General features: G+C 36.7%; 1 protein-coding gene across 3 annotated transcripts in view; it reads left to right on the forward strand.

The window, feature by feature from the left end:
• TERT (telomerase reverse transcriptase) overlaps positions 1-16,660 on the forward strand; it is a 33,862-nt gene that overhangs the window by 5,385 nt on the left and 11,817 nt on the right. For 2 of the 3 annotated variants that reach the window (XM_054060210.1, XM_054060211.1), the window contains exons 4-10: positions 1,147-1,342; positions 5,259-5,448; positions 8,565-8,747; positions 10,007-10,168; positions 10,555-10,650; positions 12,624-12,709; positions 15,796-15,909. In XM_054060210.1, coding sequence (XP_053916185.1) covers positions 1,147-1,342; positions 5,259-5,448; positions 8,565-8,747; positions 10,007-10,168; positions 10,555-10,650; positions 12,624-12,709; positions 15,796-15,909 — 1,027 coding nt within the window. The remainder of the gene's footprint in view (positions 1-1,146; positions 1,343-5,258; positions 5,449-8,564; positions 8,748-10,006; positions 10,169-10,554; positions 10,651-12,623; positions 12,710-15,795; positions 15,910-16,660) is intronic. The other variant, XM_054060212.1, reaches the window with a different exon arrangement.

Genomic DNA, 16,660 nt, shown 5'->3' on the forward strand with positions numbered 1-16,660 from the left:
TGTATTACAACTGCATATTGCAACTCTTTGGTTAGAGAATTTTCTAGCAGTCATTGGATTTTTTTCATTGGTGCTACCTGGCTTCTGATGAACACTGTTTTATCTCTTCATGGCGGTCTTTTCTTAGGTGCTGTAAATACATGAAAATGCCTCCGCCCTGAAGAGCACAAAATCCAAACAGGGTAGAGAATTGGAAACTTATTTCCATTTTATAAGTTTCAGTTTTAAGCCTCAGCTCTGCTGTGTCAAAATTAAGCTGGTTTTAACACATATGTGCCATAATAATAATTAGTGCTATGCAGCTAAACTAATATTTCTGTATAACTTCTTTAAATTATCCTGTCGTATTTTGCTAAATTCTACTCTTAATTTAATTAGAAAAAGTATTATTGGAAGTTACCCAAAAAACCAGTATTGTAGTGCGAGGTTTTATTCCCTACTTACCCGTATTTAGACATCACTACAAATCTCTGTGGCCTTAAATTTGACAGTAGCTAGGAATGGTCTGGGATAGATAATTTTTGTGCCATTTGAATATTGTAAGTACTGATGGACTTAGAATGATTGTTTTCTTTTTTTTTAGAGTGCAGCTCTAAGTTTTATGTAGGATGTCTGAAATAGACTGACCCTGAAATTAATTTTCATATAATTGGAAAATCTAAATATCATTCTTATCCCCAAGTCAACTCAGTTTTAATTCTGTTATTTTTACATTATACCTAAGTGTTTTCATTCTTTTGCTTTTTTTTTTTTTTAAGTTTTATATTTGTAGCAGGCTTATTTCCATTTTACCTTTCCCTTCACAATAGTCTTGTCATTGCGCATTAAAGGTCTCGTTGCAATCAACACTGGGGGAAGAACCTAAGTCTTTGGGCTACTAATGGCATGCATTTGTATCTTCTGTGTCACTTTGTCACTGCAAATTACTTCCTCTGTTTGCACTTTAAGCTTGAGTTGGTCACATTATTTAATGCTATTGAAAATTTGGAGCTGCATCTGTGCAATTGTTTGTATTTGCTTTATTCTTGCCATTAACTTCAAGTTAAGAAAAGAGTTTTATATGTGGATTTTTTTTGTTTGTATATTCTGTTTACTAATACAAATAGTTGATATTTACTATAACTACCTTTGAATTGTTTATTGAAGGTGATCACTTTGTTCCTGCCTATGAACATTGTTTCCGTGAAGAACTTTTGGCTAAATTCCTATACTGGCTGATGGATACCTATGTCATTGAGTTGCTCAGATCATTTTTCTATATCACCGAGACCATGTTCCAGAAAAACATGCTTTTCTACTACCGAAAGTTTATTTGGGGCAAGTTACAGAACATTGGAATTAGGTAAAATTAGAAAACTAATCAAACATTAATGGAATATGTGGAAGTCTCTTGCTTTGTAGTGTAAAGTTACAGTTATGCTTTCATTTATTGCTCATTTATCCTCCTTATATTTGCTTAATTTCCAAAAAGAAAATTCAACCTGTAGTATGCACAGTTTGTAAATTCAGAAACATTTTATGTGAGAAAGCTAGTTCAAATTTAGAATTCTTTGGTAGGAAAAGAGAAACCTTTGCAATAATAAAATGCATTATGAGGAGGATTTTGTTTTGATAAGTCTATTTTTTACATCTTTCAACAGTGGGTATAGTAACAGAATCCCAAAGTAACCTTCAGAAAGTTAATTTTAAAAATACTCAGTTTGCCTCAACAGCTTTAATTAAAAAAAAAAAAAAACACAACACCAAGAAACTACCAAGACCAAACCTCTGCTGAAATACTGTAATACTCTATGCATAAATTCAGATAACGGCCTTATGGTTTTGTGGTTTTTTGAAGGCTGAGGGATTGAAAAGCTGCAGCTTCTTTTTTTAGTGTGGCTGTGGAATTCCATGCTGCTTTTTTAGTCTTAAAAATGCGTGCGTGTTTTAAAGTTAGGACATTGTTTAAGACCATATTTTAAGCTGCTAAGCGAGCAAATAGGAAAGGTCCGAACACAATCCTAATGAACAGTATTGCCCACACATCTCCGTAATTCATATCTTTGTGGGGTTTCATTGTAAATTGTTGGTGTCTGAGAGATTTGGAACTGTGCAAAATTAATATACTTGTCTTCTGTTTTAATGGCTGCTTTATATAGTGAACGTTTTGCTTTCACTGTGTTCTGTTGGTTTACAGCATGTGTGATTTTTACCTTCCTGCCACACCGCTCCATGTTTTCAACACTGGTACCTCCAGTGCATTTCTTCTGCATATATGTTTGCTTGTAGTGAGGCCTCAGTCTTGTTTGCAATTGTAGCTTGGAATATACAATTGAAATAGTAGTAGTAGAAGAATATAATTTCCATCCCAAATATTCCGTTTTTCTTGTCTTCAGACTAGCAGTCTTAGTGTTGCAATTAGTGCTTTATGTATTTTTAATGTACTTTGAAGGCCACTTTCTGGTGTAAAGTATCATCAAATACTAGCTTTTACATATTAGATATAATGCTGTTTTTAGTGGGGTATGCGATTAAAGGAAAACGTATTTTTGATTTTAGTCCTTCTGTCCCTATTCCCAGTTTCCTAGAAAAACCCAATGTGTAAGGACAAGGTGCTCTGAACTCAGAAGACCCTAATCTGGACTGATCTTGTTTCTTCTGGTTTCCTCCCCGCATATTTCCCCCTTCTCACCTTTGCCTTGGGAAGTTCTTGAGCTGCAGATTACTGGAAGCTGGGGAAGTAGCCTAAGGAAGCTCTGCTGCAGGCTTGGCAAGGGTGTGCTCTGAGAACAGGTTTTGTAGCTATGTGGACTTTTCAGTCTAACCCTGGCAGCTGCGCTTTGGCTTCACTGACAAGGCTGGGGCTTTCAGCACTCCACTTCTTTTGAGTGTGCTGTGCAGTGTGAGGTCTCCTACTAATCCAGCATACTGCGTTTGTACAGGTGGCAAGCCGCCCACTTCACATGAGAGGAGAGAAATTAGAGGTTAGACGTATTGTGAAACAGCTTTTGAGGGCTTTCTGTGCTTCCTTGGACATTTTGAGACTTTCCAGGCACCATCCCTTCTTACCTAGGCAGTATTTTCAGTCACTGTTGGCAAATCAGTGCCAAAGGCTGTTGAGTTGCTTCCATCTTCCCCAGAGGAGGAGTATCTGGTGGCCTTAGTTGTTGCCCTACTGGCTGTTCTTAGGCTGTTCTCATTCTTCCTCCTCTTCAGCTGGAGCTGCTCACTGTGACTGCTCTGAGCTGGCTCACAGGAGGGTCTTCACAGCCAAGCGTAGTCACTGATGCCTTTCCAGTTCTTTTGCATCCTCCTTTGGGAGGAAAAGGATGAATGGAGCAGGCTAGACTGAGTGGACCTGGACTTTACTGGTGAGCTTGCATTTGCACTGTGTTGTCATTAGGGAGCAAAGCCCCATCTTAAAGGGCTGTCTGTATGAGTAGATCTTCCTATGCAGAATCCCACTCAAGGGTACCGAACACGGTTCTAGTAAGGGACCTGAATCTGTATGTTTGTCTTGCTGTATAAGTGGAGGTTAGAGTATGTTGGACTTTTTGCACACAGACAATTTCTAATTCATTTTTGAACCTATACCAAACTTCATACCCCAAATTAAAAGTGGCACTTACTCTTTATTAAGAAAAATTCAGTATTTAAGGATACAGTTGGTTCAAGTTACGTGGCCCATTGAATACAAAGTTACATTTTAAAAATAACATACCCAATGCTGTGGTGACAACACCTGTTTTTGTAAGGACCACAATCTACCTGCCCTTGCCACACACGGTAGCTGCTGAGGATTGAAAGTACTGCAGAAATTCTGAATCTTCCTTCATTAGGTTGTGGTGTGATGTCAATAGACAGCAGTACCATCCACTTCATCCAAGTTCTCGTGCATAATAGCACCATGAGTGTACAAACAAGAGTATAGTGGTTCAGTGGCCACTTAGATTAGTACATGTTCAAAATCTTTTGACACTGCTATAAATGCCTTGACATAAGCAATGAATGTTGCTGCAAGCAAATGTCATCCACTTCTACAGCTGACCAGAGGTGTAGTAATGATGGATATCTGCCAAAAATGGCCTTTGCTCTTTCACTTTGAGAGGAAGTTGTATTTCTTTATGTAGTGGTTGGGTTTTTCTCCCCTCTCAGTCTTAAATGTGAACTGCAAAACGATGGAGATTGGATCATTCGGTTGTTTCTGTTGAACTGGAGTTTTGTTTTATCTTGGTGATCTGGCTGGTACATGATGAAGCTTTGTGGGTGCAGGAAAGAATTTAAGTAATAATAAACAGTAGTGATCTCTAGCTGTGGAAAAGTGATCTTCCTGTCCATTCTGCTCTACTTTGAGCTACATCTGTACCAGGAATTTAATCCCAAAGTTTGAATATAAATCCTGAAAACACTTCCTCGGTAGTAGCTCAGCTTGCTGGCCCTGGATGCCTCTGTACCTTCTAGGTATCATGCATTGTATCGCTCAGATGACAACAGTCCCAAGGAGCTGTAACTTTAGCTTGTATGGGAGTTGATGTTGGCATATAGAAAGTAGTTGTGCGCTTCTAGAACCTGCATGCTTGGCTTCTCAGGTGTCTCCTAGAGAATGCTTACCAGGTTTCCCTCAACCATCCACTCACTGCCTTTTGTGATCCTGTGGCCTCCTGTTCCTAAACCAGCCGCATGCAAATTTAGATATGCATCCCCCCTTCTGCAGGGATTTGAATTGTCTAGCTTCACTTCACAGGGGAGTATCCTAACCACTAGGCTGTAGGGCTTTTTAGAATGGCACATTTTGTCCTTTTGAACAATTTAAGCAATGCAGATTCATCCCTGTCTTTTACATTGCAAGTCGGCCACTTTGCACCGCCTATTTTTCCTGACTCATTGCCTGAGAAAGTCTTGATTTGGACTAAGCTACACCAAACTGAAAATACCGAGAGGAGTATCTGTGGGGAAAACAAGTGTCCTGGTAAGATGAACTTAACTGAGCTCAGAACCTGTGGATTGGGAGCCTTCCATTCCTCGTTATTCTCTGCTGTTCACTTTAGCTAACACCTGCAAATGGGATCATGAAAAAAATTATCTTATTATTGTATTACATTTTCATTAAGGTACTGTGAAATGGTTCTGAAATTTAGTGTCACTTTCTGCAGAGGTTATTATTTGTAATTACCTTCTTAGTAAATTATTTGGCTTCAGAGTAAAGAGTAAATGAAGAGTAAATGTTGTAACTTGCTGCCTTTCCTGTTGCTTACACTGAATGTGTATTTGTATTTTAGAAACCATTTTGCCAAAGTACATCTACGTGCTTTATCTTCAGAGGAGATTGAAGCTGTCCATCAAAAAAATTACGTTCCTATGGCATCAAAGCTCCGGTTCATTCCCAAAGCCAATGGATTAAGACCCATAGTAAAAGTGAGCGGTGTTGTTGAAGCACGAGCATTCAGCAGGCAAAGCAAAGCAAGAAAGGTTTTTATTTTCTTTATTATTTTATGTAGGTTTGATGTAGGCAGCTAATAAAGTGCGTGAGGTCTTTTATGATATTTATAAAGCTAGTTTTAATGTGGTGAACTGGAAGATTCGAATTGGAATGACTGAATGGGTCTACCTGTTGCAATTTAGCTTCTCCCTTCCCTGTTCTTAGTTACTGTCAGTTCCAAAATCACAGGGGACTGAACAGTGGGGAACTGAGTGTGTTACAGAAGAAGGTCTGAGAAGGGTGTGGAAGCTGTATCAAACATAGCAGGAAGATAGGAAGGAAGCTGGGAATTACTGCGGTTTGGGAACAGAATCACAACATGTAGTGCATAAAACAATCCATTTAACAGGTCAGCTAACGACAAGACACAGTGGGAACCCATTTTCACTACCTTGCATGGCTGCATTAATTGTTTTTCCGTAAGGTTGAGTCCTGTTTAGTGCACAAGATAAAATGTTCCCATATGGGTGGGAGGTCAATGACTTCTTAGTACGTATTGTTCGGTATATGATCCCAGACCAGATTTACAGGGCATCAACTAAAGGCTGCTCTAAGGTGTTATTTATAGTCTTTCTGCGACAATCAGGCTGTCAGATTTGAGAGTATGCACACAGTTAATTTGGAAGTAACTGCAGTGCTTTAGAGGTGCTGCTGCTCCTGTAACAGATAAGGCATAAAGGATGACATGAACATACTAAAGAAGATGAAGGGTTGAAGTCAACCACGGTAGCCGGTCAACAGATTTGAGCTAACCTGGCTGCCCTGGAGCTGAGAGAGAATACCTACATCCATTGAAAAGTGGAGAGTACTGACAACAACTGAGCATGCTAAGGTTTTCAGCTGTTAGAGTTCATCTGTCTAAACTAATCACAAAATTAATGATATTCATAAATCCATGAAAGAGAGGGTGATGTAAGAGGTAGTGTTACATCTCTTCTGAGATAATAGACTGAGAGAAAGAGAAATAAGTATCTATTGCAAAACAATCATCTTATTCATTAATTCTGTGCTTCCAATCTAATGGAAGCGATGTGGTCTTTTTCCTTTTTTTTGTTTGTTTTTGGGTTTTTTTTCTTTTTTTTTTTTTTTTTCCAAAAAAGAGTAACATGGCTACTCAGTTTGTGTCTGTCATGGACTTTTATCCTGCTCTCTGTTCCAGTTTTTCATCCTGCACCATATTCAATACGTTTCTGCTCTCTACTTTCCTCCTAGCACTTTAAATTGTAGAAGCAAGATGATCTTATAGTTCTTTCTGTCTAATAGTATTCCACGTTTTAGAATTTGGAAATCACCGTGGATTTGTAGGGGTAGTCTTGGTCAGCTTCTGTAGCTCAGTGGTGGGACATATCCAGATTAATTGCCAGAGAGAATCTCCCAAATATCCAGCAATCCAGCTTCTGATTTTTGGGCAACTCTCAAACTTTGCTGCAAAATACATGGAATGAGTCCAGGTCTGTGAATTTATTCTCTAATCAGTGTAGATTTGGTTTTGTTTCGAAGGGTTTATATATTTGCTTTACGTCTCTCTCCTTTTTTCATTGGAACCAATTTATTTTATTTTTTTTTAATTTTTAATGGGAAGCTCAAATCACTGGGAGGCAGCAGGGTGCCAAAAGATCTGATTTGTCTGAGACCTCATAGTCTTTTACTGCATTCTGCAGAGGTTCCAGCCTATCTTTAGGTTTTGCAAAAATGTTAACAACTCTGTGGATTAGACCTGTTCTGGGGAATTAAGAGGCTTGAGGGAATTCCTTCTAACATGAAAATGAAGAGCTACTGCAACTCCAGATCTCTTGGGTGTAGTTCAAACTGGGTTTGTAGCCAGTCTCAATTTTCTTTTACTGACTCACCTGCTAACACCCATATGGCCGTCAGCTTTGTGTTAAAGGTGAAGGTGTGCTTTTTGTGAAAAAGAACAATCCTGGGATAGGCTCATTAAGAAGGAAAGGAAGAACTTTTCTACTGATAATTGCTTTTAATCTCGCTGCTTCTATTTAGCTTTGAACTTCATCTCTATCATTTTAACTGTTTTACTTAGGAACTTGGCCTATAACAGAAAAGATACCACTGCAATGATTCAGGAAAATGTCTCAGTTTTCAGAAAATTTTGTTTTATAAACTGATCAAAAACATTTTGCAAGTTCAGCCGATGAATGAACGTAATTATTTACCTTATGTAAAACAGTGAAGTTGAATCAAATTATTTTGGAGGCAGTGGTAGTGGTACACTATACACATTTTTTGTTTTGCTAGCTTTTCACTGAAACCTGTAATTGATTTTTTTCAATGAAAAAAATAAGTGTTTTACATTAATTGGAGTGCTTCCCTTATTAGTAGTTTCACTGTATCCATATCATGGTCAATTACTGCTGAGAATAAGAAACCTTTTATGTTCTTTCTATTTATACATTTTGGAGGATTTCTCTGAAGTTCTAAACTGATTAATAAGTATGCTAAGTGCATATTCATAAGTGCAGTCTGTTTATTTTCTTCAGTAGTATGGCTTGCCCATTCAACATCCTTTTGTTGCCAGAACTATCAATACTTTTTTTTTTTTCCCTTGAAGTATTTACAGAGCTAATCAGCCTGAACAACTTCGCTGCCACTCTGGTGTATTTTACTATACCCACAGCTGAGAGTTAAATCTTTGCTAATGAACTTGCTTAAAATGCCTCCGGAGGCTCAACTGATGGTGCAGCTGGAGTTAGCCTAACATTCTGGTGGACATGTTCTTTTTGCTGTTCTTGTTGCAATAATCTCCATCAGAGAGAATGCCCGGTATTTAAGAAGTTACCTTGTAATTGGTGGCAGTTTTATTTGCTGCAGTTCATCTGTGTATCTCTATAACTATTAACACCTTGATTTTCAAGAGTCGAGTAGAGAAAAAATGAGTCTTCCATAGGATTTAAGTGTACCCCACCTCCCACCCTCCCCAAGGCTGTTTTGTCACTTCCAAGTAGTCACTGCAGCTATACTTTTCACCAAAATAGTGTAGTAAATATACAAATTTAATCTCACATTTCATCTAAGTGTGAAATCTATGTGTTGCAGAGGATTTGATATGTTTCAACATACCTTAAGATGATTCTCTTTGGTTTCTTTTTAGATGCATCACTACAACACTCGACTGAAAAATCTCTTTAGTGTGTTAAATTATGAACGGACTATGAACACCAGTTTTATTGGCTCTTCAGTGTTTGGGAAAGATGATATTTACAAGACATGGAAGAAGTTTGTTACAAAGGTTCTTGAATCAGATGGTGAAATTCCTCATTTCTACTATGTAAAGGTTTGTATTTTTAAGTACATATTCAAACTAACTTTTCCAAGTCAGCCTTTGAAGTCTAAAATGTCTACTTTTATAGCTTTAATAACTGTGATCTGAGTGCATAATTATTTCTTCCTCAAAATAAACTTTTGTGCGTACCTAACACGGACTCCAGTTGTTTTTCTGGGGTTGGTTTTTTGAGAGGGGTGTCCATGCAGTAGTGCTTCCTTTACTTGGATATTCTTCTTTCCATCTTTCTGTCATGTAGCAGCTCTTGCTTCTGCACATGAAGTTCCATTTACAGACATATAAAAATGGGACAAAAATAGAAACTCAAATACATTTTTAGGGCCATCTTCCCAAAGGAAAACCATGGAAAAACGTGCTATGTGCATTTGGATAAACTCGCGTCTTTTTAAAAATAGATCTCTTTATTTCAGTATCATTAGTTTCTGTTGAAAATGAAGAAGCTTCTTCTCCCACTTTAAAGAAATGAGTGCTTATCATATCTCAGTGTTTGAAGCAGCATCTTCTTAATACTTCAGCCGTGTCTAGCAGCCAATCTTTTGCGTTTGAGATCAATTCGTAGCTTTGAATTGAGTCAATTTATACAGATGTACGTAAGTTCCACAGTTATCATGTTATAGTGGGGCTCCTCTCCTGTGCTCTCATATGTCAGTTTTCATCCTGTCCTGAAATTACTTTCAGTGATTGTCTCCTTATATTTAAAGCCAAAGAATCATTATTGACATAGTTCTTCTAAGACCGTTGCTTCTTCAGAAGGTTTTGAATTTTGACTATGACGAGTAAAAGCAGAGTTAAAATTGCAGTAGGAGGTTTAGGAAAGGTAAAACATCTGGGTTTGCTGCTTTCCAAAAGCCTGAGGTGCCACCTTCATGATCATATGGAAAGGAAGTTTTCTCAAAATATTTAAAAAAACAAAAATACCAGCCACAAGCTTTAGTTAAATGACTGAATGTTTAGGATTAGATTTAAGGTTGCATCTGGTATCACCTTCAGATAATAACAAGAATTGTGCAAAAACTGATGGCTTGATTATCCCTTGTAAGGGAAAACTCACTGATGAGTGAGGGAAGGTTTTGCAGATAAACGATGAGGTTTTGTTTTGTCACGAATTTGGTCTGAATGATGCAATAGTTTCACTAATATGTGATGTATCAATCACCCTTGTTTACATACTATAATACTTTTTTCGTACTATCACTGTAAACAATGTGATAATGATGAATATATAATGGAAGCTATTTCTTCTCTTTCAGGCGGATGTGTCCAGAGCTTATGATACCATTCCCCATAATAAACTTGTGGAAGTGATTTCACGGATCTTAAACCCTGAAAAAAGAACTGTCTACTGCATACGGCGCTATGCCGTAATTATGATTACCACAACTGGAAAAGCCAGGAGGCTCTATAAGAGACATGTATGATTTGATGATTTCTTCTGTTTGCTGCTTTAAATATATTTTAGTCCAAGGAGCATTTTTGTTTATAGCTTTATTTAGTCATGATTTGAATAGGCAATTACTTCATGAACACTTAATTTTAATAGTTTTGGATATTTTCCTGAGGGATCAAAGCTTTTTTTTACTCTTTACTTTTTGCACTTTTTACTCAACATCAATAAGAATAAAGATAAATGCAATGTGGAAATAGAGATGTATGAAGGAGATATTTAATTTTACCGATAGTGGAATTATTGAATTAAAATAATGCAGTAAGGCTGGCCATTTGACCTTCACGGAATAAAAGAGTCTGGTATTGAATTTTTTATTCCTTTGTCTTTTATTTCTTTACACTCAACATACAGGTTTCTACTTTCAAAGATTTTATGCCAGACATGAAGCAGTTTGTGTCCCAGCTTCATGAGGATGCCTCATTGCAAAATGCAATAATAGTTGAACAGGTAAGTATTACAATATTTCTTTTTCAGCTGAAAAAGAAAGCTATGGAAGAATTGGAGGAAGATTGGGTTTCCACCTTTGGTAGAAAGATTTTTGTTGTCTCTTCTTTGATATTTATAACAGACTCTTGGTGGTCAGTGGAAGTAGTGCACTGGGCAAGAAATCTGACAGTGTCATTCCAGACTTTTCTCAGATTTTCTCATTGTTGTCTCAAATTTTGATTTTAACCAGTGTTTTCTTTTTCTTTCCTAATTCCTTGTATGTTGCAACAGTTCTCAAGTGATAGATTAACTGTCTAGTAAAGAAGGGTTTCAACATTTGCCATCTCCAAAACATACAGAAGTAAAACTGTGCAAAATGTATTCTAAGCTTGGTAGCTAAGGAAATAGATGTGGCATCTGGTATAGCAAACTGCACAGGATAGAAAAATGATTTAATTTTTTGTTTTTAAAAAAAAAAGCTTAGTTTAATGACTACCTGTCAAGGCTGATAAGAATGAACCCTTCCTTAGAAGACTTTGAATGCAGTACAAAACAAAATTAACTCTTGTATTTTTTTTTAAGAGATTTCATACTTTCAGTGAATTGAATTACAGTTACAAATAGTGGATATTCTAAATTTAAACATCCACCTGATGTTCTGGTACAAAAAGCAAGTGTGCTTCTGTTGTTTTAATTCTTGTGGTGCCGAGAACTGTACTAATTCCAAATGTTTGTTCTCAAGACTTCCTTCTGTGCAAGGAGCATGACAGAGAAAGACATAGAAGTAGATTGTATGCTCAGTCAGTTTTATAATATATTTTATTGCTTGGCCTGATAGTGTTCGGTGATAAATTACAAGATTCCTGAGCATCAGATGACCAGACACGTATTTTCTTGCGAGTTACTTAATCTTTGATTTATTTTTTTTTTCTGAACTTGACAGTGGAAAATTTTGATGTAGGGTAATTTGTGCTTCTAACGTAGAAGCCAAATGATCTTGTGTATCTATGAACATAGGAATGGAATGTGCAGTGTGGGTGGTACCCAGTTCTGAGATCCTACAGAGTGCCAAGAGCCTAATGAGTACGTGGATGAAAATGAGAACTGGCTGGATCTGTGGAGATGTGTACATAGGTTTTATTTTGTTCTTTTTTCCCCAGTGAACGTCTGATTTTTATAGTTATGCTAGATATTACAGGAACAAGAACATCCTATTTAAAAACGTTTTACATTTGAAAACAGTTTGAGGGGTGGTGGTGTCATTACTTAAAAAAAAGTATTCTGAAAAGAGTTTCATGTCAGACGGATCGTGGATGCCACAGGTGCATCACATTAGCTTTTCACACAAATAACCATGATCTTACATGGCTCTATCAGATGCTAATTGTCTGATGTCTAATCTAAGCAGACAGGAAGTAATTTTGCTTTAGTCCTTATAAAGTCATTCTTAAAGTGATTTAAACTGCTCTAAATTAATTTTTTATTACACAATTTTTAACGCAAAAAGCTTCATAAATAATGGCTAGGCAATCACACATGGAATTGTTGGTAATAGGTTTTTGATACTGTAAGAACTGGCAAGTGTGTCTATAGTGGGAAATAATTTAAAGAACATGACGGTTACAGAAATTGTCCTGCAGGGTAGAAAGTGGCCAAAAGAGCAAGGTATCATGCATTGTAATAATCCAATACAATGAACCAGCACTTTAAGTGTTTTTAGATATTGTATTTGACTATTTTCCGATGTAACACCAATCAAAAGTGTTTTTCTCCTAAGGCAGAACAAACGAAAAGAACTGCACCTTTTGCTTGCTGGATGAGAGCAGCTTTTTAGTTTTAGATCTTGGGTTTAGGTGTTTTGTTTCTTATGTTAAGGATTTGAACTGTGACAGTCTTAACTTTTCATGAAGGTTTCTGTGTATCTTTTATATTATATTTTTATTTTCAGTACATTTCTAAAGTACAAATCTTGTTTTGTTTTGTCCCATTTCTAGAGCTTAACTTTTAATGAGACAAGTTCCAGCCTGTTTACTTTTTTTCTTCAAATGATACATAATAACATCCTGGAGATTGGGAACAGGTAAAAAATAAGTTATTTTTATTTTTTATAGTATATGTGGATTTTTTGGTTGGTTGTTCTTTTCTGTTAAAGCAGGATAGTTTTAACTGGCTCAGGGAATTTTTGATAGTGTATTTTAAAGATTTTTGTTTCATTTTAATTTGAAATCTATTTATCAATTTAAGCTCCATAAAAGCATGAAGAGTTTAGAAAGAAATTTGTATTTGAACAAAATTTCTCTTTCCCACCTGGATCATATTAACTATACACAAAATGCGTTATTCTGTACATATGTGGCCTTCTTAATTTAAAACTGCAGATGTAGTTAAAAAAAAAGACATTAAAAAGTTGGGATCTGTTGGGGTGAATAAAAACAAGGTATTGTCCAAGCAATCATGCAAAAGCCTTGTTAGTCATTTCCCAGTAGTGCAAAATCAAAACTTCTCTGCGTGGCTTTGCTATTTGACAAGTTGCAATAAAAATAAAAGGCAGTAACAATAGGAGTTAAAATTATTTGCAACACCAAAATTAGGAATCAGATGTTATAGATGGTAGTAATGCAGATTTCTTCTAGACATGATGGTCTGGTATTTACATTTTGCCTCTAGGTGGCAAATGTGAACAATGTCTAGAAAGCAAGTACTTATGATCTTTGTAAATGTAGAGTGAGGTGTATGAGAGTGAATAGCTTCTTGCACTTGGAAAAAATACTTCTTAATCTCACAGGATTAAGGGAAAAGAGCTCTCAAGTAGGCAAATAGAAGAGCATTTGTAGGTTTTCCTAGCATTGATACTTATACTCCCTTTGGCAGGAACATGAGAATGCTGAGGTGTCATGCCATCAATAAGGACTGAATGACATCAGTATCTTTAGTAGAGGTTTAATGGTTTTAAAGACGGCACACTCTCACAAAGCCAACTTCACGCTTATTTAAATACAGTCACAGATTGGCTGAAAAAACACTGTTTGTCCTGGAATGAATTTGCCATTTTTAGGTAGTTTATTCTCTTTCTTTTTTTTTTTTTTTAAAAAAACCCAAGGAGCAAATAAGTTTAGTAAATTAATACACTCTTTAACTGATGGTTCACAGTTAGTCAACATTCACTTGATGTTTTGAGAAAAATGCTGATTGTTGAGCTGGGGACCTAGAAGGAGTCTTTTAATATCATTTGATACATTTATCAAATGTCTAAAAAAATGTAAAATTAGTGATATAAACATTTGCAGATTACTCAAAACATAGGTAAGATCAGTGCTAGAATTTAGTGTGTGGCTCTGGTGTCCAGTTACATAATATCATTCTCTTCAGTTTCACTAAGCCGTTTAGGTAATAATGGTAAAATGGACATTGCAATATGTCACTCTTCTGCCAGGTTGCAAGGACAAGAGGAAATGCCCTCAAGTAGCATCAGGGGAGGTTTAGGTTGGGTATTAGGAAAAATTTCTTTACTGAAAGAATGGTCAAGCATTGGAACAGGCTGCCTGGGGAAGCAGTGAAGTCACCACCTCTGGAAGCGTTCAACGAGTGTGTAGACATGGCACTTTTGTGATGTAGAATCACAGAATTGTTTAGGTTGGAAAAAACCTCCAAGATCCTCAAGTCCAACTGTCAGCCCAACATCACCATGCCTACTAAATCATGCCCAAAAGTGCCGCGTGGTTTAGTAGGCATGGTGGTGTTGGGCTGGCAGCTGGACTTGATCTTAGAAGTCTTTTCCAACCTTAATGATTTAATGATTCTATGATTCCACTTCAAAGGAGTTTTGTGTAAATTATTCCCTTGGGAATACTCATTCTGTTCCTGCTAGTATAGAACGATCCACAAAGTAATAGGGGGAGCTCATCTTCAGTAGCAGACCTAGATATGATGTGTTACTCTTCCTACATATGATCTTACTGGCTTTATACAAGTGACGAGACAGGTACTAATGAACCTCCCCCTGGCTATGTCTATATGAATCTTTGAAGCTGTGAGAAACAAAACAAGATTTACTCTTTTGCAAAACAACAACCAGCAACTTCAGTGAACTTTTCAAGGTTGGGGAAGGTTGAGTATATTTACAAATAACAAGGGTTAGTATTTCACAGGATGTAGTGGGTTTACGTAATTAGAAGTCAGATAGCTTCATGCCTGAGTGGTAAATGAGGAAATAAATGTGAATCTCACAGTATAGCTGGCGTGTATAAAACCAGATCACATGCTCTATTGAGCTAAGCCATCAGAAAATTCCCTAAAATTAAAATTATATTTATTGCGGGGTAGGGGACACACACCAGAACAATAACAACAACAAACCCAAAACCTCAATAAAATATTTTTGTCAGCCAGATCGTGCTGTGCAGTATAAACAAAGAATAAACACCTCAATTTAAATTATTAATTTAAACTGTTTCATGATTAAACATTATCATTCTTTCTTGTCCCACTGAAAGAGCTTTTTTCGGGAAACTGCAAGATTTGATAGTGGTGGACATTTATACTTGAATTCAATGTGGATATCTGCTGTTTCTGAGAAAAGTTTGAATTGATCCATCTCAAAATCCACCTGAATTTTATTCCTGAGGTAGATGTACAGTACGAGCTTCAGCTTATGGATTTTTAGTGGGCACCTACTAGGAGCTGTTTGAATAATAATTAAAAATAAATAAATTGTAGCTTGAAAGACTTGTCCAGTGCATTTTCTTTTCTTGTATGAGAAGACTTGTCTCGAAGCTATGTAAGATGTAATGGAAAGAATTACGAAGCTTAAATGAAGGGTGGCTCTGCAGCTGAAGCAGGAAGGAGGCATTGTGGTTTGAGATCAGTTGTAAAATGTCTTTCATTTCTTGACTGTTTACTGCAGTTTGTTAATAAGAAATGAATATATGTTTTTTTTCACTGTTTAACTTAAAATTCCTGGGACCCTATGTAGATTTCCTAGAGGAAAGAACAAATTTAAGGAAGGCTAACTAGAAACCATGTAGAGGATTTCTTATTGAAACATACATGATATGCTTGAAAAAAGTAAGTAAATGTCTAATGGCTATTGGAATCTCCTTGTTGCGTTTAAATTATGCCTCCTTGTTTTTTAAAATTATTTTATCTTTCTGTTTTCTGTTTTATTAGGTACTACTTGCAGTGCTGTGGTATTCCACAGGGCTCCATTTTGTCAACCCTACTTTGCAGTTTATGCTATGGAGACATGGAAAACAAATTGCTCTGTGGAGTACAGCAGGATGGGTATGGATGCTTTGTTCTGTGCTGGGTTATAGTAATGCATAATATATAGTATATCATATATAATGTATCTGTTAGCCATTTTCTCTGAAGTTTATTTTTTAATTTCAAATATTTCCAGCTCTTTATTGGCAGTGTGGTACACACAAACATCTCTGCAGCTTCAGTGTTACTGTGGCTGTTTTATGGGGGAATTTCTCTGTTTGCCATAGATTTGGAAGAAGAGTCCTGAAAAGAAGTTCCCTGACATCCGTGGGCAGGAGACTTTTCTTACAAAGCGCACACTATTTAATGATGTTGTAGCGAGTTTGACAAGTTGTTCTTGCAACATCTAAGAAGCTTTATGGCTTTCTCACACTTGTTTCCACAACATCTGTGGTCTTTTGTCCTCGAACAAGATGAGGTGTTTGTTACAGGCTTTCTGATATTCCAGGTTTCTGAAAAGCCTGAGGGTTTTTCAGTTCACCATCTGTAAATCTTTACATTTTAATCGAGGTCACAGCTTTTCTGAGTATGTTGTTTTTTTCTGAGTATGTTGGTTCTTGTTTGAAGCCCTGTGTGGCTCTAAATCTTTGTGCCCTGCTCATGCTTTCTTCTTAGGAGCCTAACAGAAAGATAGTCTGATGAAAGCTGTACCATTTTATTATCTGTAAAAACTCTAGGGTCCCTTTTACCTCCATATGAACTGATCCCCAGCCGAATCCCAGATTAGACATGAGGTGGACACTAAAGATTGACTGTATTCACAGTCCAT

Source organism: Cuculus canorus, chromosome 2 (assembly GCF_017976375.1).
Source record: "Cuculus canorus isolate bCucCan1 chromosome 2, bCucCan1.pri, whole genome shotgun sequence".
NCBI classification, from domain to species: domain Eukaryota; kingdom Metazoa; phylum Chordata; class Aves; order Cuculiformes; family Cuculidae; genus Cuculus; species Cuculus canorus.